The 26,067-nt window shown below is 40.4% G+C and overlaps 1 protein-coding gene across 3 annotated transcripts in view; it reads left to right on the top strand.

Moving 5' to 3' along the window:
• Positions 1-23,808, top strand: part of LOC125461091 (leucine-rich repeat-containing G-protein coupled receptor 5-like) — a 203,574-nt gene extending 179,766 nt beyond the window's left edge. For all 3 annotated transcript variants that reach the window (XM_059652484.1, XM_048549466.2, XM_059652485.1), the window contains exons 14-18: positions 6,586-6,657; positions 9,556-9,681; positions 13,377-13,522; positions 14,868-14,951; positions 20,850-23,808. In XM_059652484.1, coding sequence (XP_059508467.1) covers positions 6,586-6,657; positions 9,556-9,681; positions 13,377-13,522; positions 14,868-14,951; positions 20,850-21,901 — 1,480 coding nt within the window. In that variant the 3' untranslated portion in view covers positions 21,902-23,808. The remainder of the gene's footprint in view (positions 1-6,585; positions 6,658-9,555; positions 9,682-13,376; positions 13,523-14,867; positions 14,952-20,849) is intronic.
• The last annotated feature ends 2,259 nt before the right edge of the window (positions 23,809-26,067 follow it).

Raw genomic sequence — 26,067 nt, 5'->3', positions numbered from 1 at the left:
GCATTTTGGCTTATTAGCTAGGGATAATCTGTATAGCTCAGTGGCACACTACATATAACTTACTGAGCTATCAGGTATTTACAATCCTTTTTCTCTATTCTACAGTTAATGTGAAAACAAGTGTTCACCGCCTCCAAAGAGGAATCTTTCATTATTTTTCTTTTAAGGTTATTCTGATTTATATTGTGCACTATTCTGTGCACCAGATACTGGAGACAATGGCATAGTTACTGGACCAATAATACAGAAAACCACGCAGAGACTCTGCGGATATGAGTTCAGATCCAACATTGACAGCAGGTGAAATTTGAATTCATAAAAATAGAAACTATAAAGCTATTCTCCGCCAATTGTCATTTTGAAAACTGTTTGGTTCACTAATGCCTTCTGGCAAGGAATCCTGTCACCTTTATTTGGTCTGATCCATATGCGACTCCAGACCCACAGTAAAGTGCCCTCAGTGATTTCCTAGCAAACATCCCACTTCAAGAATCCACACCTTATGAAAGAGTTTTAAAAGAAACCATCACTGAAACAGCATTTAGTTAATGCCTACATTAACATCTCATACCAGTCAGCTAAAAATGTATAGAGAGAAACAGAGTAAATTTTTGCATCAGCTCACTGACCACAGGAGCAATTTGGTATTCTGACCCGTCATCGTGATGGCACTTTAAGATAGTGTGGTTTATCAGAAGATTGCCTATTAGTGGCCAGTTAGCATATTCATTTTCAGTGAAGGACGACAGGTAGGCGCAGAGGTAGAAGCTGCCAATGCATGTAAGAGAAAAAGAGGGTACTTCAACATAGAGGTGCCCTGTGGTGAGATTTCAGACTTTATAAAAGTAAAGAGGCTGGAGATACTGGGCTGTTATTGTGGAGAATGGGCTGTGGTTCCGGTCACTGTACCTTGGGGATGGGGAAGGAGGAGATGAAATTTTACATTCGGCATCAGTTTGGTCTCTCTTTCTGTCAGCCAGGTTTCAGCAGGACACCTGTATGCCAAATAGTAAAATATAGTTTTCTTTTAAATCCATTTGTTGCATTTGTGTATCACAGGTTAGGCCAGCATTATGGCCCATCCCAATTACCCAGCAGTTCCCATTGCAGTCACATGTACACCAGACCAGGTAAGGAAGCAGTTCCTTTGAAAGGCATTAGTGAACCAGATGGGTTTTCCCCAAAAATGGCTCTCTCAATTCCAGATTTTTATTGAACTCTAATTCCATCATCTGCCATGACGGCATTCAAACATCGGTCCCCAGAACATTGCCTGAATATCTGGATTAAAGTCTAGCAATAATACCATCAACTGCTCCCTGCTCCCAATCAAGATATCAACTATCAGTGGAATGTTGTTAATGGGCCTTTTCCTTCCACTTGAAGATGTGCATGTTAGGTGGATTTACCATGCTAAATTGCCCATAGTGTCCAGGGATGCATAGGTTAGGTGGATTAGGCATGGGAAATTTAGAGTTACAGCAATAGAGTGGTGGGGGGAGGGAGGTTTGGGTGAGTCTGGATGGTGGGGGGGGGGTGGGGTGGGTGTGGTGAGTCAGGGCGAGTTGCTCTTCAGAGAGTCGGTGTGGACTTGTTGGGTCAAAAGGCCTGTTTCCACACTGTTGAGATTCTATGGAAGTGGCTTAACTGTTTACCCACTGGTTACAGATGGTTAACCATCATCATCATCACCAAAACCAACCTCTCCCAAAATAGCCCGCAGGCAAAAATGTGCCAATAAACCAGCAAATCACTCTTGGACTCCAAATTGTCTGCACGACTAGCTCTAATTTTGCCTCATAAGCCCAATAAATTTTCAGATCGCTTAGATTGTGGTCACTTAAATTTTGGTTCATTTAGAAAATGATCAAGATCATTTTAAAAGGAATTGTACAGTGCAATGTTTTTGGAAAAAGGTACAAACTTTTAAATGTTTTCCTTTTTTTAGAAATAAGGAATTTCTCTTTTTAGACATGGTAATTTACTGTGGGAGGGAAACTATTGAGTTTCAATTTCAGTATTTCAAACTGGTAAGCCAAATGCTTTAGTCCACTATGCTACATGCCAAAGTGTACAGCAGTCTGTTTCAAATTCTGTGTTTTAAAAATAATAAAGTTGAAATCCTCCTATGATAAAAGGACACACCCTTCAAATATAGCGAGGTTCCTGTCTGCGAAACTTTATATGGACTGCATAGGGATAGGTAAGCTCCCTTCAATTAGCGTCTCAGAAATGAAAACTCTTAGCTATTCAGACTGGAACTTTGAAACAAAATGAAAGAACTGCAAAACAAATGGAGATTATTGTGTTGTGAGAAATCATGTAATTATGTTCTACACAACTTTTATTTAAAATATTATTTTAAACTTAGAAATGTCAGTTACCAAGGGAAAGAATAGCAGTCTTTTTTAATCATAAATTTTTTTTATGATGTGACTGGGTCATCGTGTGTTTCATTTTCTTGCTTACTATGATCTGCCTGTACTGCTCATGAACAAAGTTTTCGCTGTACTGAGGTACACATAACAATAAATAAATCAAATCAAATTTGTAGCGGTTTTGAAAGGTCATTCAGTAACTGGGAGCACAGTGTAAGGCCAAATCATGGTCTCACTGGAAACTTATGCAAATGCAAGACTTGCGCAGCACTACCCTCATTGTATTCGCTGAGAAACAGGGTTGGTGTAAATGACATATTAGATGCCATGAGAAAATAAAAAGGTAAAGTTTACTTCCTTGAAAGGATTACAGTAGTGTGGCATTCAATTCATCATCGAATCATAACCATAGAATCCCTACAGTGTAGAAACAGGCCCTTCGGCCCAACAAATCCACACCCACACTGAGAGCATCCCACCCATTCCCCTATAACCCACCTAATCTACACATCTCTGATCACTACAATTTCGCATCGCCAGTCCACCCGGCCTGTACAGCTTTGGACTGTGGGAGGAAACTGGAGCACCTGGAGAAAACCACAGCACCTGGAGGAAACCCATGCAGAATGTGCGAAGTCCACGCAGACAGTCACCCGAGGCTTGAATCAAACCCAGGTCCCTGGTGCTGTAAGGCAGCAGTGCGAGCCACCATGCTGCCCCATTGTTCTGTCTTTCATGAGGAAAGTCTGGTAACTGATCCTTGAGCGTTGTGTTTGATTGGTTAAGCCTGGGTGTGAAATCAGAGTGAGGGAAACAGAAATTGTTGGAGGCTAGACTGCGGTGTGCATGAATGCAGATGTTTTGTAATTGCAGAGATACTCCAAAACTCTAGTAAAATAAAACCTATTGCACGCTTACAAACTAGTGTCATTTCTGCTTTGCTTTTAGATATACAAAAATACAACAATGCAGCAAAATATGAAAGGTGGCATTGAATTGAGAAATACTGATTTCAAGTCCATATTTCTTTATTCCGATCTTACATCACATTTGGGCTGAAATCCGATTCTCTATTCACCCTGCATGTGGAAGCATTGGGTAGAAAAGGAAAGGTCACATCAGATTGTTCCACTCTCATGTAATGCCCTTTGGTGAGGCACAAGATCAGTCGTAGTCAATGCCCTCTGTAACGAGCAAGAACATTAAGAACAACTTTAGTTAAGAAAAAGTAACAAGGGTGGGTGCTCTGGGAGAAGAAAAAGCTGTTTACAGAAACAATCTATTTAAAATTGTTCTATTTCCAATTAAATGGTCCAGAGGTTAATGCAAAAAACATGCAAGGGTTCATTGTTGTTTTGTGAGATCCTGCCAGAAGCAGTGTTTCACCAAAAGATTGCAACCCTGTGAATATTTCTTATAGCTGGAAGAGTAATTACACTTCTTTTTATAAAAAAAGTTGTAAATATATTCAATTAGTGAGCAGATGGAAATTAAATATTTGGAACTTTCTCCAGATTTATACTTGTCTGGGTGAGACATTCCCAGCACCATGTGGGTAAAATAATAAAACAATTGTGTTCAGAATATTTTTCTACCCAGGTAGTTCAGCTAAAACAATCCATTTCATTGGGTACAATAATTAAGACATTCAAGGTTTTCTAACGAAAGCTATCCAATGAAAAACTGCTCCATACAAATTTATTCATGTGCAGGAAAGCCTATCAAGCAATAAAAATACATAGCTACAATATCCAAGTGCATTAAATTGTTCCTTGTGTTTTCATTTTAACTATATACATTATAAAATAAAACCACATCAATTAAAAGACAGATTTTCAACATTTAATTTTAATGGCTTTTTGTGTGTGTTAACATAAACCATGTCCTGAACAATATATGCACAGGGCCAAGACAACCCCACCTATTACTGTCAAGAATGAGTTATGTAGCTGGCAATAGTCACAATTGTTTGTTGGCAGAAATGGGAGTGTTGGTAGCAGTGAAAGCACGAACATTATTTTCCATCTGCCTGTAGTGATATAGCTTACCATCAATATGTTTCTGATTTTACATCATCTTAGAGTGCCAACAGTAAGAAAGCATTTGCCAGGGCTCAGTGGAAAGGCAGATAGTTGTTCGATGGGTGGGGTAGTAGTATCACTGATCATTTTCCACTTGCTTTTTCACTACTGCTGGTAGACCAGGCCAGATCTCTTATTTTTTTCAAAATCTGAGCTTTAGTCAGCTGCAACTTGTGAACATCATGCTTTTTGAAATAATTATCAGCCAGAGATCATTAGGGACATCAGATTATAATCTTGTATTGGAGATTTGATTAACTTTGATCCCCATTACGTGTCCCCTACTTGAAAATTTATAGGAGTGGACATTGTCTAATAATAGGATTGCTCTCATTTGTGATCGATGTCACTTAGATGGCTTGCTGACTCTCGTTGTGGAATATCAGTTAACTGTATATGCAGAGAGTTGTCAGTACTTATCAAGATCAAAATAACATTTTTTTTAACATAAAGGAAAACCACTTTCTTCCCCTTATTTTATTCTTCACCTTTCTCTTGTATACTGAGAATTCGGAGGTAGAGGATTACACAGTTCTGGTGACACTAATCCAGAAAGGCTACAGTGGCATTAGATAATGTTGCCAGTTACTAAAGCAGCCAATGCAACAATAAAGAGAGACAAATACTCCTAACATTGTTCTAACCAGAGGGAGGATTTTTAGACCACAACAGGGACAGGCATAGTGTCATGTAAGGTGCTGGCATTGGGAGAATTTTATGATAGGACAGGGTAAGTATTATAAAGCATTAGTTTACTTTCAATTTAGCAGAATGAAGAATTCATTTTTTTTAAGTCGATGCTAGGGAAAAGCACATAGCTTGAAAAGCTTTTATTTTCAGTTTGCAGAAATCCTGGTTAAAGTTGCATATATGGGACAGTTCCTCCTAAAGAAAGGAGATCTTTCAGAATCATTAATAAATAGGTTACTTCAATATAAGGGTTTTGATTGGAATGTTCCAGACCAGAAGTGTTTGGTCAGAACCTTAGCAGGCATCTTTGAAGCTAAGAAACTTTAAGCTCAGTTGTCAGAACAATCTGAGAAGAGGCTGTCAAACTGTCAAGATAGGGAATTGAAAGAAACAGTTATGTCAAACCAAAAGTTACGATTGACAAGGGGAATCTGTCTGGTGTGTGAGTACAGTGAAGTGATAGTGTTGGAATAGATGGGATTGTATTTTACCATGTGTTTCAGAATCTTTCAGATTCTAAGTAAACAGCTTTAATCTATCTTCCTTTTTTTTGCAGAATAAACTACTCTTATCATTAAAATCAAATCTGCAGCAATGTGTGCTTGTCTTTCAGTGAAAGAATGCTTGATTAAGTAGAAACAAAACAAAATATAATGTAACAAGCCAAATTTCTACCTGCGATCTTGCCCAACAATAACACCTGATGGGATCATAGCGGCAGGATTTTTAGCCAACAACTGGCATGTCAGTACCTCAGCCTCATCCCACCCCAGGATCATTGTCCCAGAGATAGGATGGGCCAGAGGTGGAGGTTTGCTATGGGGCGATAGGGCTATCTTCCTACAAATGAACGGTAGCCAGTTCAACCACTTATTTGTCTGTTAACACCTGTTACCAGAACCAAACTGGAATCGTTGATGTCCTTGTGAACCATCAAAGCAGACAGACAGCGTTTTAGTCTAATGTTTTCTTTGAAAGACATCAACCATGACACTGCAGCAGTCTAACAGAACTGAAGAATCTCTTCATATGTTGAAACTGTAGAGTAGACCCTGAATCCACAACCTTCTGATTCTAAGGCTTAAAAGCAAAATACTGAGGAAGCTGGAAATCTGAAACAAACATACAGAAGGCTAGAGAAACTCAGCAGGTCTGACAACATGTATGGAGAGAGAAACAGTTAACACTTTGCATTTTGGTATGTCTTCAGAAGTAAAAGTGACACCAATGGGAAATTTTCTTATGTGTGCAACGGGGGTGTATTAATTTCCCAATGAAAGTGCAATGTGGTATAATTTGTCTCCAGTATAAAACAGATTGGAAATTATACCAATAATTTCCATACTGAGCTCACTCTAAATTTATGTCAGATGTCTGTATAAATTCATTCAGGTGGCAGTGCCTTATTAATAATTTTCATGTATCTATCCCTATAGTGACCTTGGTTGGAACAAAATTGAATTTATACATCAAGAATCATTTATTTCCTCACCGTCTTTAATCAAACTGTAAGTCTCTAAGTTCGATATATTTTATGAAAAATATATAATTTGGAGCTATTTTAAGATGCACAATGAATATACTTTTGTCCTTCACTAATGTAGTATTGTAAATGAGGTGGTTTTCAACCAATGGGATTGTTACATTTTAATTAAACTATGACCCTATTTTTTAAATTTATCACACCTAAAATTTGATCAAATTTTAGCATGACATGGTGGGTTTTAATTTCTTTTCAGCCATGATTTCAATATGGTGGACTTTGAATCCCATTTATAATAGTCTCCCAAGCCTTTAACATCACTTTAAAAGGAAACTTTAAATTCCAAAGCCATGACCCAGGAACTGACTCCCGCTGTCTTTATTCTCAAATCAGATTTTCCACAGACCTCAGCAGGTTTACAAGGAAGAATTTAATGAGTCCTTAATTTTGGCAGAAAGCCTTGTTCGCCAGAGAGTGATTCAGAAATTCAACTACTTCGCTGAACAATTTTTCAACCATGGCTTCAAATTCCTGGGCAGTTCACACCAGAATTTCCACTGTCACCTCCTATTGAGCAAAGATTTTTGTACTTCACAGACCCACCTAAAACCAAGGCCAAGAGAGAATTGTATTGTGCATCGGCCAAAATGGTGCCAGACCTCCACTGCGAGAAGTTTTGCCCTGGAACCCAGCACCCACCATTCTTCATAGAGTCCCTGCAGTATAAAAAGAGGCCAGTCAGCCCGTCAAGCCTACCCTCTGAAAATTAATCCCCCACCACCATTCTTCCTGTAACCCTTCATTTCCCATGACTAATCCACCTAGCCTGTGCTTCCCCGCACGTTGTGGGAGATTTAGCATGGCTAATCCATCCAACCTGCACGTCTTTGGACTATGGGAGGAAACCGGAATAGCTGGAGGAAACTCGCACAGACACCAGGAGAATGCGCAAATGCTGTCACCCAAGGGTGGGATCAAATCCACGTCCCTGGCACTGCGACACAGTCGTGCTAACCACTGTGCCATCATGCTGCCCTGCGATAGGGTTAGGCTTCTTGACTGGGAGTAGGTATGGCATGAAGCTGAGGAAACAGAAGCAGTGCATACTTTGTCCCTCCACCGTTCAAGGGTGCACGCGCTTTTAAAATGATTTTAAAATTTGGGATTTAAATGACTTGACACATTAATGTCAACTGTTAACAATTATAAAGGGGTAGCTGACCTCTTCAGAAGGACGCCTTCTCTTTCCAAAGACTCTGCTGGGTTTAGACTTTTTCTAGCAATATTTTTATTCTTTTAAATTTATTTAAATTTAAAGTTAAATTCTTTTAAATTTATCACACCTAAAATTTGATCAAATTTTACTATGACATGGTGGGTCTTAATTTCTTTTCAGCCATGATTTCAATATGGTGGACTTTGAATCCCTTTTATAATCGTCTCTATTATTTATAAACCTGCTGAGGTCTGTGGAAAATCTGATTTGAGAATAAAAATATTTGGAATTTAAAGTCTCCTTTTAAAGTGATGTTAAAGGCTTGGGAGACTATTATAAAAGGGATTCAAAGTCCACCATATTGAAATCATGGCTGAAAAGAAATTAAAACCCACCATGTCATGCCAAAATTTGATCAAATTTTAAGTGTGATAAATTTAAAAGAATTTAAATTTAAATTTAAATAAATTTAAAAGAATAAAAGTATTGCTAGAAAAAGTCTAAACCCAGCAGGGTCTTTGGAAAGAGAAGGCGTCCTTCTGAAGAGGTCAGCTACCCCTTTATAATTGTTAACAGTTGACATTAATGTGTCAAGTCATTTAAATCCCAAGCCCTTTAAATTTGGGAGAAGAAAATCCTGCCTGTAGTTGGAAAAAAAGGCATTGCTGGCAATTTCACTGTCTGTGATGTGAGAATTGGTGCTGCCTTGCTGCTTCTAAAATCTATCATAGTTTGATTGACCACTACAAATGGTGCTGGTGACATTTGCTGTCTTTGACGTGGGGCAATGATTATAAGTGCTTGTTTTTATAAAGGGGTTAAGTATTTGCAGAGATTATAATGTTATCAATTAGAATTGACTTTCAGTATATAGTGAAGTTTGCAGCCGATTATTGCAACTTAATTTCATCTCAGCATGGATCCTAAGGACTGTCCACCTTGGATATTGGAAGTGTTGGTATGGAAGGTGTAAAGACAGAGACTGGATTGGGGCCTAAGGTTGTATTAAGTTGGCATGGAGATAATAAAAGGCAATGGGATTGAATTGGGTGTCATGGATTGGTGGCCATGTTGTGGGGGGGAGGAGAGAAGTAATGGGAGATGGTCTGTCTCGGCATGGATAAGCACAGGAAATGAAACACAGGAAGTTTGAAGGTTAAAGGCTAAAGTTCAGGATTATTTTACCACTGGACAAACTCCCACGCACGGAGACTAGCATTTTAAACAAGTTTCCTTTGTCACCCATCTACTCTTGTAGCTGCATCCAGACTGTTTCCAGAGGATACGGTGAGCTCAATGCAGCTGGCCGTATTCCCTCCCACCCCCAGTCTGTACATTATCCGTCGATCTCCAGAATTCATTGGATAAGTTCTGTAAATCATTTCAGTTGGCAGGATTCAAGAAACTGAAAGAAAAAGAACCAATTTAGGGAAGCCCACACAGCCATACGCAATGTTAACTTTGGAAACATAACATTTACCCCTGCCCTCCACCCTGGCCAGACTATGTGGAGAATCACTCACACGTTACTATCACTGCAGATTTTATTGCTGACAGATTCAGGCTACTTGACATTTCCTTTGCATTTTTATTTCCTCAACTATGTCAAGTATAGTAAACTCTGGAATTACATCAAACCAAATGTTACTCCCAAAATTTAATAAGTAGTTTATAATTCATTCATATACAAATAATCATTCCATACAGTGACCTGACCTTCAATCTTCTGTCATCTCTTCCTGTATCTGGACTAAGTGGATTAACACATCTCAAAATAACTGGCAATCAAGCTCTCCAGGATTTGTTACCTATAGAAAGCCTGCGGAACTTGAGGTAATATAAACACCTTGTTTCTGCTTTATGAGAAATTCATTAACAAAGTAACCAAGAGATTATGACTCATTCCAAGAATTGACCAGCTGGTAGGTTTTATTTGACTAATATGCGAGATATAAAGAGAACCATCTGTTATAAGAGAAAGTGCTGGTGAGACTCAACAGAGCTGATAACATCTGAGGAAACAAAATGGAGTTAACGTTTCGAGTCCAATATGACGCTTCAGGATTGAATCTTACACATTTTTGGCCCAGTCGGAGTTGCATCAAGATTTTTGTAGGGTGTGTTTCTGCAAGACCTAATGAGTTATTTTGCCCTATCTTACCAAACCTATCACATTAATTACCAAACCCATTCTTATGCTGTCTCTCAGGTTTGATTCTGGCTCCATCTTACCATATCATTCCCAGAGCTCATTGCTACTCAACGGGCATCCATCAAAACACTGGCATCCTTTGTGCACATGCCATCTATGAACAGATACTGTGCATCTGGACAAGCATTGGCAGTCCAGTGTTGCCCTTCACCAGCAGCATATTGGCACAGCAGCCTCAAAGCCACTCTCCACACAGCTGGCACTCCATCACACATACAACACCATTCTCTTACCCTAGTCACAACCTAAGCACCACACCACACACTGTACCTGTCCAAAACTATTATCTGTCTGAATACTCCAAGTCAGCACTTGCCTGATCCCAATGCCCACCTGTTTGCACACAGCTTGTTGTTGTCTTATAGGAGAATGTCGCGTACAGACAAAATTCAAATGGGACAAATCCAAACATGAGCTTTTCATCACAGACAGCTAAAGGAAATACAAATGAAACCAAAATAGGTTGAAGTTCACCGTGCAAGACAGATTTTAGGGCATCATGTGATCTGATTATTTTACAGCCCCCAACTGTGTGCTACTCCTAATTCTAATCTGCCAAGTGTTAATCAGGTTCTGTCCAGCTTGCGGTGCCCAATAAAATGGTGCTCTGTCATGGTCAAACTCAGCTTTCGTCTTCTCAGTCCCATCAGAAGGGCAGGACCGTTCCTGTCCTTCCAGCTCCTCAGCATCCAGCACATTGTCCTGTTGCCTACTCCATTTGTGCAGGGCATTGCACACTGGGATGGTGTGACACACTCTGTCCAGACTACACTGGAGCTCCCCCCTCCCAGAATGGTCTAAGCAGTGGAGCTATATGTTCAACAACTCCTTTGTCTGTTCAACCATAGCCCTGGCTGCAGAATGGGTAACATTAAACCTGCGCTGAGCATCTGTCAGAGGGTTCTCCAATGCTGCCATGAGCTATGGTCACTGTCGGTATTCCTTGTCCCCCAGTGAGCAACCTTGTCAGGACCCTGGACCCTTAAACGCACCAGACACGTGAAAATGTGCCAAAATGTAGGAGACACGGCAGTGGGCACACACTTCCAGAAATCTAATGAAACCACTTTCTGATGTTCTGCGGCATTGTGATCTGTTCCTCTCATTGCCACGTACGCACAGTCAATGGCACCTGAAAGCCAGCTATGTTCCTGAATCATACAGTTTGGGCTGCAGCCCTAACCTTGTCTCAGGGGAAATTATATAAACTGATGTGACCTTGTACAGGCAGTTTTGCTCACTGCCTGGAATGTATTTGTGGGTACATGACTAAGAGATCCCATACAGGTTACTCCCGGAAGGAGCCGGTCACACACAAGTTCCCCACTGCGGTGATCTGCACAGCAACTGGAAGAGGTTGTCTTCCCACTCCTGCAGCCTTAGGTCCTGATCCAGCATCCGGCACTCTTCTGTCACGGTGCCCCAGGACAAACGCAACCTCGGTATGTGCTAAACCTCACTCATGCCCAGGAACTGGAGTAATTGCTGGTAAACACTGAGCCTCACGTGCATCCTTCGGGGGCCCTGCAACAGTGACCTCTCCCTAAGCATTGTGCTCCTTATCCTCTGTGGCATTCTGCTGCTGCTGCTCCTCCAGGTTTGCCATTGCCCCAGTCCACCCATATCAGTCTTCACCTTCTTAGAGAATTAGCCACAGCAACCAACATCCTACCACCCATCACTCTCAGTGGAAAGAATTTAAAATGGGAACAAAAGGAGCAAAATAAATTCTAAGGTCTCAGAGCGTGGCATACGCTACAGATGAGAGCTGAGCACAGTTCTCCACACAGTTAGATAGGCTTTACCTAGATAATGAGGGACATGTTACTATCATCCATCCACCTGCTGCTCAGCACATGCATCACCTTGCTATGCCATCGGTGTGAATCCCCAGTGCCATAGGGAAAGGTGTCCTGGATGTGTTTTGACACCCTTCCTAACCCAGACTGACATCAAATGCCTAACTCCTCACTGCAGTCAGTATGGACCATTGTAACACTTTCATGGCAGATGCAGAAGTGATGTTGTGTGGCTCAGACAGGATTCCTGCAAGTTCAGTGAACAGTGGTTCCCCTTCAGTCGGCTCTGGCAATTTGTAATGTAAGTGCTGCTCACTTCCACATTATTTTAATGCAGAAATTCAGTTTGTGAGCACTGATGACATGGTGCAAATCACCTTTACCCGCTATCTGACCACTAAACACTCTCACAATGCAGCCTAGCAAATGGGCAAAATAATTGCATGGTAAATGAAGTTACGCTTTGCATACTGTTGCGTCATCTGTTTGTTGCTACAATGTCCTAACATCCAGGCTGACCTCTACCCTACCTAACATAACCATTCTAGCATTTTCCAGTTAGTAGGGTTGAGGTTCCAGAGAACAAAGTAATGGCAGGGAATGAAGATCGTGCTGGATACCAGCAGTACCAGGCCCTGCCTGATCACCAGGCATTTCCCAAAGCCTTCATGTCCCCTTTAACCTCACACTACCCCCACAGCCCATCTCCTCCCATCTTCCCCACGTAGAAACCCACCACATTGAACTTTGTCTACTAAGTGGCTGCTCTGGTTTTCCTGACTAGTTTTCTTGACATTCAGCTGGTTTGGCGAATTTGGTAAGGAAGAAAAGTGAATATTAATGTTAATAATGTTAATATGTATTAACATACTAATATTAATGAGATAACGCAGAGTGGAGCTGGAGGAACACTGCAGGCCAGGCAGTATCAGAGGAGCAGGAAAGCTGACATTTTGTGTTGGAACCCTTCTTCAGGAAAATGCTGCTGCCTGGCTTGCTGTGTTCCTCCAGCTCCACTGCATTATCTCTGACTCCAGCACCAGCAGTTCTTACTATCTGAGTGAATATTAATGAGACAAGTTGTGCTGTCAACAAGGCATTTAACAAACAATAAATCCCCCTGAATAGACAACTCACTGCTGCCATGTGAGAAACTCACATACCACTTGTGTAAAGCCTAAAAAGTGAAGCGGATTGCTCCTGCCATTGAGATGAGCCAGACTTCTCACCTGGTTTTAACTCATCCCCCCTTAGCTCACATTGCTCGGACCCCTAAAAGAATCTACCCTCTGTCTCTGTCTTCACTGTTTCTGCCAAGCCTGCTGAGTCTTTTCAGCACTTTGTATTTTTGACTGATCTCAAACAGATGCAGAACTTTCCTTTTATTTGAACGTGTAATAACACCCCACAATGTACTGATTTCACATTAAATAAAACAAGACATCTGTTGTATTTCTTTTAGAAATTGTCGTTCCTGCATTTTTAATGTTCTATTGGTTTAATGTTTAAATTCACAGGGTGTTAGAAATGCCCTATGCTTACCAATGTTGTTCATATGGCTCTTGTGAAAATTCCTACAAACTTACAAATCAGTGGGAGAAAGTTGAGAACAGCAGTGAGGAGGAAGCTCACAAACAAGATGCTGGAATGCTGTCTGGGCAAGGTAATGGGGAAATGGTCATCATTTATTCTACCCACTATTGAATGAGCTAAACCTCTGAAATTCAGCTCCAAAATCTATTATAACTATTCTTACAGGAAAACAGAAAGCATATCGCTCTAAATTTCCAATTATCTCGGGGCACTTAATGATTGATATCGTGTTATTTCACTACAAATATTTGTATTCAGTCTATTTGGATATGATATCATGCACGTCAGGCACGACTTGAATCCCACTCTCCTATTTGAGAGGTAGTGACACCACTGCTGTATCACAGATCCCATTATATTCTAAGTTCTGGGGGAAGGCAGTGGCTTAATGGTATTGTCACTGGACCATTAATCCAGAGACTCTAGTAATGTTCTGATGATCTGGGTTTGAATCCTGCCAGGTCAGATGGTGGAACTTGAATTCAATTTTTAAAATCTGGAATTAGGATTCTAATGGCAAACATGAAAAAGACATTGTCAATTATTGGAAAAAACCCATCCGGTTCACTAATGTCCTTTAGGGAAGAAAACTGCCGTCCTCACCTGGTCTGGCTTGCATGTGACTCCAATCCCACAGACACCTAACTGCCCTCTGGGTAATTATGGATGGGCAATAAATGCAGGCCTGGCCAGTGATACCCACATCCCACGAAAGAATTAATAAAATGTACGAAGTATTGAGACAAGTAATCTTACTGATTTATCATTTTCTTAATTGTGCCCTCTGCCCAATGGCAGACCCAACCCACCAGCCTCCACCATGGGCAGGGGAAGGAGACAGGTCCCAAATCTGTCCCAGCTTGAGTGGTATTTGAGCCCTTTGCTGATGGCGCCAGTCTCATCCACAGTTACCCAGTCAACTGAGCCAACTAATCCTTTCAAGGGATCCAAGTTGCTGAACACTATTGCCAATAAGCAATGGATTATGAAGATAGAGTCTTGAATTTCTTTCCATCACATGGCTGCCCGGGAATCTCTTCCACTCATTACGGCCTGCCAGTGGAGTACGCTGGAATGATGTTATGAATGCATCTTCCTTGACATGAAGTCCTGTAGTGGGACTTGGAATGAATAGATTCTAGTTTGGAGGTAGGGACACTACCCACTATGCCACAAGACCTTTTCATTTCTGATGATGCACCCTCTAGAAAACATAATGGCAATCACAGTAGCAATGTATAGTTGTAGACACTGATGGGCAAAACCTAACTTAATATAAGAAAGATGCGTGAAGTTATTTATATGGTTCAGATGCATTGCCTGTTTGTGAAAGAAGGCCAGTAACAGAATGTTTGTGCATGCAAGGCAAAATTTATACTAAGCATGATGACTACTAAGTTATATGTAATATGCAGACGATCAGGACCCTGACGATTTGCTAACAGACTTTGAAGAAGTTCCTAAGATCCATCATTCTATCCAATGTGCTCCAACTCCAGGTAAATTGAAAGCATTAAATAATAATTTTGTAATCATGTTCTGTTTTTTGAAAAAGAAACCTCAGGTCTTGGCCTCCATATTGATTCGACAAGCAGCTGATCCCAAAGCCCAGAAATAACTAGGGTTAATCCCCAGTCTGTGTTTGGCTAAGTGATTCCAACAACAACAATGATATGAAACTCAGCATCAGAGTTTAGAGACTGAACGTTGAGCAAAGGTTCACTTGTACCAATACATTTGATATCAAAATCTTCAAATTAATAATTGGCAGATTTAGAACCAATGTTAACCACCCCAGATTTATCCTGAAAACTAAACACTGGACAAATCCACCTGACTGATTACCACCCAATCTGTCTATTCTCAATCAGCAAAGTGATGAAATGAGCTTTTCAGTGCTACCAACTCAGCAATAACCTGCTCATTGACACTCAGTTTGTGTTTCGCTTGACCTCATTACAACCCAAGTGCAAACTAAAGAGCTGAACTACAGAGGTGAGGGGAAGGTGATTGCAGTTGGCACATTGTATCAAGGATACCTGGCAGAACTGGCATCAATAGCAACCTCGGGGGAAACACCCATTAATAACTGGAGTTGGTCCTAGCACAAAGAAAGTTGGTTGTGGTTGTCAGATATTATTTATCTCAGTCCTGGGACATCGCTGTAGGATTTCCTTGGGAACAGGCCTTGGCTCAGTGACCTCAGCTACTTTATCAAAGACCCGGGTATTCAGTATTTAGGAAGGACAGGCACAAAGGAAAAGGTGACGGAGTGGCATTGCTGGTTAAAGAGATATTAACATTGTAATGAGAAAGGATATTAGCTCTGACAATGTGGAGTCTTGTTGGGGAAACTTGAGAAATACCAAAAGGGGCAAAAAAGCATAAGTGGGAGTTATATATACAGCCTCAAACTGCAGTGGTGGCGTTGGGAATGGCATTAAGCAGGAAAGTAGAGATGAATCTGATAAGGGAATATTGGTGATCATGGGTGATTTTAATCAAATTAGCCGCAATGCCAGAGGAGGAATTCCTGGATTGCATATGGATAGTGTTGTTGACCAATATGTGCTGGAGAGCAGGCCATCTTAGACTGGATACTGTGTAATGAGAAGGGAATCATTGCCAACCTAGCTGTGTGAGACCCCATGGGGATGAGTGGCCATAACATGGAATTTTTTATCAAGATGAAGAGTGAGGTCGTTGATATGGAGACTAGAGTGTTGAACCATAATAAAGGAAACTATGAAGTGTGAGTTGGCCTTGATAGATTAGGGAGAGTTACTTAAAGGGGTGACAGTGGATAGGCAATGGCAAACATTCAAGGAACGGGTGGGGGAACTGCAATAATTGTTTATTCCTGTCTCGCACGAAAGCAAAATAGGTCAGAGGGCCAATCCATGGCTTACAAAGGAAATTATAAATAGTACCTGATCCAAGGAAGAAGCATATAGATTGGCCAAGAGAAATAATATGCCTTAGGATTGGGAGCAGTTTAGAATTCAATAAAGAAGTACCAAGGGATTGATTAGGAAGGGGAAAATACAATAGGAAAGTAAGCTTGCAGAGAACATAAAGACTGACACAAAGAGTTACTATAGGTATGTCAAGAGAAAGAGATTGGTGAAGACAAACAGGTTCCATAGAGATAGAAATGGAGGAATGTATAATAGGGGACAAAAAAAATGACTAAGCAATTGAATGCATACTTTGGCTCTGTCTTCACAGAAGAGGACCCAAATCAGATACCAGAAATATTGGAGAATGCAAGATTTAGTAAGAATGAGCTGTGTTTTTGAACTGCTGCAGCTCAGTCTCAGATGGCTGTTAAGAGGAGAGTTCCAGGATTTTGACTCAGTAACAATGAAGGAATGGCAATATGTTTCCAAATCAGGGTGGCGAGCTGTTTGGAGGGGAACTCGCAGGTGGTAGTGTTGTCATGTGACTGCTTCCTTGTCATTCAAGATGTTAACGGTTACAGGTGTGGAAACTGTAGCTGGAGAGAGGTTATGGTGAGTTGCCTGAGCGCATCCTGTAGATGCTGTACGCTGCGCTCACTGACCATTGGTGGTGAAGGGAGTGAATAGTGAAGAACTGTGGGATATCAATATTAGTAGAGAAATGGTGTTGGGAACATTGATGGAATTGAAGGTGGATAAATCCCCAGGGCCTGATAATCTATATCCCAGTGTACTTAAGGAAATGGCTGTAGAAATAACGGATGCATTAGTGGTCATCTTCCAGGATTCTATAGACTCTGGGACAGCCCTGCAGATTGGAGGTGTCTAATGTCACTCCATTATTCAAAAAAAGAGGGTAGAGAGAAAACAGGGAACTATAGACCAGTAAGCCTGACATTGGTAATGGGGAAAATTCTCAAATCCATTATCAAGGACTTTGTATTAGAGCATTTAGAAAGCAGTGGCAGGATCGGACAGAGTCAGCATGGATTTTTAAAGGGAAATCATACTTAACAGTTCTGTTGGATTTCTATGAAAATGTAACTAGTAGAGTTGATAAGGCGGAACTAGTTAATGTGGTATACTTGGACTTTCAGAAAGCATTTGAAAAAATCCTAAATAAGAGATTATTGTGCAAGATTAAAGTGCATGGAATTGCAGGAGGTGTATTGAGATGGATAGAAAATTGGTTGGTAGAGAAGAAACAAATAATAGGAATTGGTGGGTCCGTTTCAAATTGGTAGGCAGTAACTGGTGGGGTGTCATAGGGATTAGTGCTGGGACCCCAGCTATTCACAATATTAATGATTTGGATGAGGGAACAAAGTGTATCATCTCAAAGTTTGCAGATGATACCAAGTTGGGGAGAAGGGTAAACAGTAATGAGGATGCAGAGATCCTGAGTTGCGCAGTTTGGGTGAGTGGACAAATCAAAGCCAGATGCAGTATAATTTGGATAAATATAAGGTTATTCACTTTAGAAGCAAGAATAAGAAGGAGATTCCTATCTGAATGGGTGTAAATTGGAAGAGGGGAGTGTGCAGTGGGACTGGATATCCTTGTGTACCAGTTGCTGACAGTAAAGAAGGCAAATGTTATGTTGACCTTCATTGTGAGAGGTTTTGAGTACAGGGGCAGGGATGTGTTGTTGCAGTTATACAGGGCCTTGGTGAGGCCACACCCTGAATACTGTGTGTAGTTTTGGTCTCTTTTTCTGAGGAAGGATGCTCTTATTCTTGAGAGAGTGTAGCGAAGGTTTACCAGGCTGATTCTGGGAATGACAGGACTGATGTATCGGGAGAGATTGACTAGGTGGGGATTATTTTCACTGGAGATCAGACGAATGAGGGGGCATCCTATAGATGCTTATAAAATTCTAACAGGACTAGACAAGGTAGATGCAGGGAGGATGTTTCCGATGGTGGGTGTGTCTGGAACCAAGGGTCACAGTCTGAGGATTCAGGGTAGATCGTTTAGGATGGAGATGAGGAGACATTTCTTCACCCAGAGAGTTGAGAGTCTCTGGAATTCATTACCACAGTAAGTTGATGCCAAAACATTGACTCTATTCAAGTGACAGCTAGATATAGCACTTGGGGTGAATGGGATCAAATGTGGGGAGAAAGTAGGATTAAGGTATGGAGTTGGACAATCAGCCACAATCATGATGAATGGCAGAGCAGGCTCAAAGGGCCGAATGGCCTCTTCCTATATTTTATGTTTCTCTCTATCACAAGGTCAGAAGTGGGAATGTTCAATAATAATTATAAATCAGAGGCTAGAAAACCTGTGTCAAAGCTCCATCATGCCCAGCTACCATCTGCAAGGCACAAGTCAGAGTAGTGATGGAATGCTGTCCACTTGCCTGGATTGGTGCAGCTGCATAAAAAACTCCACAGCATCAAGGACAAAGCAACCCACTTGGCTGGCATCCCATCCACCATCTTCACTATTCACTCCCTTCACCACCAATGGTCAGTGAGCGCAGCGTACAGCATCTACAGGATGCGCTCAGGCAACTCACCATAACCTCTCTCCAGCTGCAGTTTCCACACCTGTAACCGTTAACATCTTGAATGACAAGGAAGCAGTCACATGACAACACTACCACCTGCGAGATCCCCTCCAAAACAGCTCGCCACCCTGATTTGGAAACATGTTGCCATTCCTTCATTGTTACTGAGTCAAAATCCTGGAACTCTCCTCTTAAGAGCCATCTGAGACTGAGCTGCAGCAGTTCAAAAACACAGCTCATCACTACCTTCTCAAGGGCAATCAGAGATGGACAATAAATGCTGGCCAGCCAGCAATGCTATATCCATTAAACAATTCAAGGAGAAGGAAATTCTTCACACAGAGAGTGATCAATCTGTTTTGTCAAATACCATTCTTGTGCAATACTTCCCCACTGTTAAAAACCAAAAGACCTGCGGATGCTGTAAATCAGGAACAAAAACAGAAGTTGCTAAAAAAAAAACTCAGCAGGTCTGGCAGCATCTGTGAAGAAAAAAAATCGGAGTTCCGTTTCATGTTGGGTGACCCTTCCTCAGAATGCTCTGAAGAAAAGCCACTGGATCTGAAATGTTAACTCCGTTTTCTCTCCAGAGAAGCTGACAGATCTGCTGAGTTTCTCCAGCAATTTCTATTTTTTTTTTGTTTCAGCCTGTTCAACCACCTCAGTTTTATATAGGCTCTGAGATGAACTTGCAACCACATATTCAGTAAGATTCCTTATTCTCATCTTCCTAACATCACCTTTCTTTGACTTTGCCTCACGTTAATTCTTTGTTACCCTGACTAAGATACTCCTGCGTGACCCCCCTTATTGCATCAGTGAACTCAAGATCATCCAAAACTCCGTTGCCTATATCCTGTAAGAAATACTTTCCACCGTTGCTGTGTTGGCTGACTGTTTTAAATTGCTGTGTAACCTCACTCTTCTCTATTCCTGTGATTTTCACTAGCCTAATAACCCTGAAATATCTGGTTCTCTGGTTTGAGTTGCTTCATAGTTGATGGCTATGTTTTCAGGTGCATGGGCACCAAGCTTTGACATCCCCTTCCCGAACCCTCTGACTCGGTACCTCTTTCTTTCTTAATATGCTCCTTACAACACTTTGACCAATCTTATGGCTGTAATCGCTCTTTAAGTACTCAGTGCCTAATTTACTTAACATACCTGTGAAATGCCTTTTGGGAGGCTTTTCAGGGAAATCATATTATAAATACCAGCTGATGTTTTACTTAATGAATAAATTGAAGGTAGAAGGCTAAAAGAAGATTTGTTTTCCATCCACAGTGTGGTGGGTGTCTGGAACTCCGAGTAAGAAACTCTCAATGTTCAAACAGTGTTTAGATATTTAATTGTGTGTTCATAGCCTCCAGGGATATGGTCAAAAACTAGAAAATGGGATTAACGAGGTTGGATCTTTGTTGGCCAGCATGGACATGATGAACCAAATGGCCTGCTTTGGTGTTATATGCATTGATGAATGTATAAAAACACTTTACATTCTAATCTGACTTGGTATACCCCAGGTTATAAAGCACTTGGATAAAGTAAAAACGATTTATGGCTTTTAAAAAATGTTTCATATTTTGTATTGATTCTATTCAAATACAAAATTGACTTGTACGATAATTAAAATGTTGAACATTTATAATTTCCGGAATGAATTCCCCTTTAGCGATAATTTGCAACTAAATTTCATTTCAGGTAGTTTTGGGTTTGTGCCTGAATGTAAAATGGGTAGTTTCCCAAATATTATTTTCATTGATTTCAATTAGGTGAGTGTTTATACAGTCTGGTAATTTCAATATCGCCAGCTTTACCTTATCGCACCAAGTCAAAATAACCCCCATCAAATTGATTTTCACAGTCAGGTGTGGAAATAATAACATGTTAGTATGAATTAATTATGTTCTTTTTAATTGTAGGACCCTTCAAGCCGTGTGATCACCTGTTTGGTAGTTGGATGATACGCCTTGGCGTCTGGTGCATTGTTTTGCTGTCTCTTGTCTGCAATGGTTTAGTCGCCACAACAGTTTTTGGATCGCCGGCATTTATTGCCCCACCAAAACTTTTAATAGGCCTCATGTCACTTGTGAATGCTCTGATAGGGGGTTACAGTGGCATTTTGGCAATTGTGGATCTGTGGACATTAGGCAGATTTGCAAAGTACGGAGCATGGTGGGAGAATGGAGTTGGCTGTCAAGTTGCAGGCTTTCTGGCCGTTTTTGCTTCAGAGATGTCCATTTTCTTACTTACAGTTGCAGCAGTTGAACGCAGTCTATGTGCAAAATGTGATATAAAACCTGGAAAATCTCTGGCCAGTGTCAAGATTGCAGCTACCTTCAGTGCGATTCTGGCATCTGTAATAGCAATGCTGCCACTGTTCAACATTGGAGATTACGGGATTTCTCCGCTCTGTTTTCCTTTACCCTTCGGGGAACCATCAACTTTAGGCTTTCTTGTCGCTTTAGTTTTGCTGAATTCTCTTTGCTTCCTTGTAATGACAATAACCTACACAAAGCTTTACTGCCGTTTGGAAAAGGGAGACCTACACAGCCTATGGGACTGCTCAATGGTTAAACATGTTGCCTGGCTACTATTCACTAATTGTATTCTGTATTGCCCTGTGGCTTTCCTGTCATTTTCTTCCTTGTTGAATCTCACAGTTATTAGTCCAGATGTAATCAAGTCAATACTCCTAGTGATTCTTCCATTGCCAGGATGCCTCAATCCCTTGATCTACATTCTTTTTAACCCACATTTCAAAGATGATCTTGGATTTCTGAGGAAGCATGGTCAATTATGGAGGAAATCAAAGCAGAGAAGTTTGGCCTCAATAATTTCAGAAGATGCAGAGAAACAGTCTTGCGATTCCACTCAAGAATTGGTGACATGCCCAGGAAGCAGAAATGTTACATGCTGTGACTCCGTGAACAATACTTTCAAACCACTAACTTACCAGATGATGGAAACTTGACAGTAGTCATTTTCGGTCACCATCATTTAATTGTCAAGACAAAAGGACCTAGAAAGGGAACTTCACTCCAGGTTAAACTGGTTTGCTTCAGATAGTTCTAAACACATTTTTTTAACGGCACATATTTATGCATGACCCTCCCTTTCCCACTGAAACATTTAACCTATGGCAGAGACATCAAATTATGTGAAAAACCTTTACAGTCCAGAAGATCAGAGTAACCACTTCCATCATTACTCCAGGAAGTTCTCCAGATGCCATGTTGTCAATCAACCACTGCAATGATTCAACCAATAAAAGCCTCATAATTACATATTTTGTTTGAAACCCAAGTTAATAAATGAGAAGTTTGAAAACTTTATCAGCAAATGCACTATAGCCTCAAAACATAATGCACAGTTCTTGAAATAGTGAAGAGCTTCCTTCATGCAGTGCATTTCACAGATCATTTTGAATGCTGGTGACACGACGACCAGGATTGCCTTTTCCCAATAATATATAGACCTGGAGAGATTTTACAGCATGGAAAAGGCACATTGTACCAGACCCTTAAACTCCATTCAAATATTATACAATCTCCCTTAGGTCCTGAGTAAATTTAGTTTCAAATGTAAAGACTGCAATAGATTTGCTGAATCAGGCATCTCACAGCAGCACTTCTGTTCAACATCTTCAGTTTAAATTTGTTGTGAATAACGCATCTCATTAATTTTTAATGCTTTGTCTATATATTCAACAATTTATTGATTTAGATGATAATTACAATTCTTCAGACCATGCCCATAGACAAAAAAATCCAGACTACATGGATCAATAAGGGATAAACTTTACCTGTAAGCCTTACGTGTATCATGTGTAATGAGAATCTCATTTCACCTTTCCCCACTAGTTCCACCTTCAAACTCAAATTACCTGATGCCACAGTGTAGAACAGTCAGTTAAAGTGTGGTTCACGGGCACGTATGATTCAACAGACTCCTGAAAACATGTTACATTAAAAATATCTGATAACCGGTTGTTAAAAGGGACATACCTGAACTTCCGTTGGTGTTTTAACGGGTTAATGTGCCAAACATTATTCTGCTCAATCATCAATTTTAATGATCAACTAGGATAGCGGATGTAAATCTGGAGTTTAATTCTGGCGCTTTGTTATGACGACATTGCAAATTCATCTCTGCTTAATTATTGAAGCTATTACTTCAATTTTTTTTACATTCCTGGGTCATGAAAGATTCCTGCTTAATATTAATAACCCATATAAATCACAGAATAGACTATGTATTCATTCCTGTATTTGCATAAATTATGTATATTATGATTAATTATGAGGTTCATATCGTTAGTAAAGAGATCTGCACTTTTCAAAAACTAAATTTAAGTAGTTCTGCAATGGATATACACAAGATTATTGCAATAAATGTGTATTAGAAATTGTTTTAAAATAATAATTAATACATATTCCTAAAAAAAAGTTCAATGCTGTTACAAAATCCAACCCTAATAACAAGAAAAAAAAGTGTCTTAGACATTAAAGAATCAAAAACATTTGTAACTCCTGATTTTTTTAAAAATCCAGATGTCTATAAAATATATGTACATTTATGAAAATAAAAAAAAGTGTATTTATTTGTTATAAGGACAATACCGATTTTGTATCCATACTAGATATTGTGTATTATTTTACCAGGAAGAACGGAAACATTAATTTAACCCTTTGAGTTGAGTGTAATATTTTCTGTGCATTTCTGAAGTGCCATACTGAATAGAAATGCATCATCACAAATTCACTTTTGGACTGTACATAATGTATGTAAACATTTAGCTGTAAATAGTTTGGCTGCTGGAATTTCCACCTCAGAATAGAAATAAGAACATGTTAAAATAAATACTCACAATAAATTACAGCTGTTTTGTTATTGTTGACCTTTTACTGTATTCTTTTCCTATTGCATCACATACTAAAGCAGGCTGAAGCCAAATGTAGCTACTGCTAGAGTTGCAACTTTAAGCTTGGTGGTTTCTGAGTGTACAAAATGTCTTTTATGAATTATTTCCAACAATGGAAGACAGAAGAACAAGTCTGATATTTCTTAAGAACTTCTCTGTCAGCATACGTACCCCCAAGTCATAACATTGTTGGTTTGAACAGTCTGCAAGCCTTAGCATGAGGCCTGGGCCAGGATTTCATCTGAACCAAAGCCCCTTTCAGGTCGATGTAACAGATCCCATGGCCCTATTTGAAGAAGAACAGGGGAATTGTTGCAGTCCACATTTTCCCCAGAAATCAACAATACAAAAGTGGACTATCTGGTAATTTCATTCATTTGCTGGGCTTCACTTTCATTTATTGGTTCCACACTTCTTTAAAGTTCAGCATTGAGCCATTTGGAAATCATGAAAGGTACTGTTAAAATGCCAGTTTAAGACACACTCCAAAAACGTTCTGAGTAAGGGTCACTGGACCTGAAACATTAACTCTGATTGTCTACAGAGACACTGCCAGACCTACTGAGATTTTCTAGCAATTTCTATTTTTGTTTCCAGAAAAGTAGAATTGAGCAATAATGATTATGAACTAATATGTTCATATTAATACTAAAATGAATGCATATATTATGTATTAATATCTACATATCATCTTCTAAAAACAGTGGACAGAGTCTTGGGTAATTGTATTATAAAAGAAAGGAGATAGAGTGGTTAACCGACATACAATGCTTGTGTTCTTACCAAAAACATGCAGCTTTACTAAAGACTCTTTTATGGTGCTTGTCATAGAACATAGAACATAGAACAATACAGCGCAGAACAGGCCCTTCGGCCCTCGATGTGGCGCCGGCTTGTCAACTAATCTAAGCACCTCCCCCTACACTATCCCATCATTATCCATATGCTTATCCAAGGACTGTTTAAATGCCCCTAATTTAACTACATTGGCAGGCAGGGTGTTCCATGCCCTTACCATTCTCTGAGTAAAGAACCTGCCTCTGACATCTGTCTTATATCCATCGCCCCTCAATTTGTAGCTATGCCCCCTTGTACAAGCTGACATCATCATCCTTGGGAAAAGACTCTCACTGTCCACCCTATCTCATCCTCTGATCATCTTGTATGTCTCTATTAAATCCCCTCCTGGCCTCCTTCTCTCCAAGAGAACAGATCCAAGTCCCTCAGACTTTCTTCATAGGGCCTGCGCTCCAAACCAGGCAACATCCTGGTAAATCTCGTCTGCACCTTTTCCAATGCTTCCACATCCTTCCTGTAATGGGACAACCAGAACTGCACGCAATATTCCAAATGAGGCTGCACTAGCGTTTTGTACAGTTGCAACATGGAATCACGGCTCCGGAACTCAATCCGTCTACCAATAAAACCTAAAACAGCGTAAGCCTTCTTAACAGCATTATCAACCTGGGTGGCAACTTTCATGGATCTATGTACATGGACACCAAGATCCCTCTGGACATCCACACTACCAAGAATCTTTCCATTTACGCGGTATTCTGCCTTCCTATTATTCTTCCCAAAGTGAATCACCTCACATTTATCCGTATTAAACTCCATTTGTCACCTTTCGGCCCAATTCTGCTGTTTATCCAAGTCTCACTGCAACCTGCAACATTCTTCCACACTGTCCACCACTCCACCGACTTTAGTGTCATCTGCAAACTTACTAACCCATCCACCTATGCCTGCGTCCAAGTCATTTATAAAAATGACAAACAGCAGTAGTCCCAAAACAGATCCTTAAGGCACACCACTAGTGACCTGACTCCAGGCTGAATATTTTCCATCAAGCACCACCCGTTGCCTTCTTACAGAAAGCCAGTTTCTAATCCAAACTGCTAAATCTCCCTCAATCCCGTGCCTCTGTATTTTCTCCAAAACCTACCATGTGGAACCTTATCAAAGGCTTTACTGATGCCCATGTACACCACACCATGGCTTTGTATGACAGTTTTTGCCTTAGAGAGAAAGAGGGCAGAGATGGGACGGGTTGGGCTCCAATGCAGTTGATCCTTTAGAGGTATTTGGTCTTGCTGATACACTTGAGCATGTTCTTAAGTGCCCCAGCCTATGGTAATAGAGAATGCTGTTGAGAAGAAGGTGGAGATATAAGAGTTTCAATATCAAAACATTTTGATCAGTTTAGGAGTAAAGAA

Source organism: Stegostoma tigrinum, chromosome 18 (genome assembly GCF_030684315.1).
Source record: "Stegostoma tigrinum isolate sSteTig4 chromosome 18, sSteTig4.hap1, whole genome shotgun sequence".
Lineage (NCBI taxonomy): Eukaryota > Metazoa > Chordata > Chondrichthyes > Orectolobiformes > Stegostomatidae > Stegostoma > Stegostoma tigrinum.
Note: the sequence above shows the minus strand (reverse complement) of the source record. Positions and strands in the feature narration are given on the sequence as shown.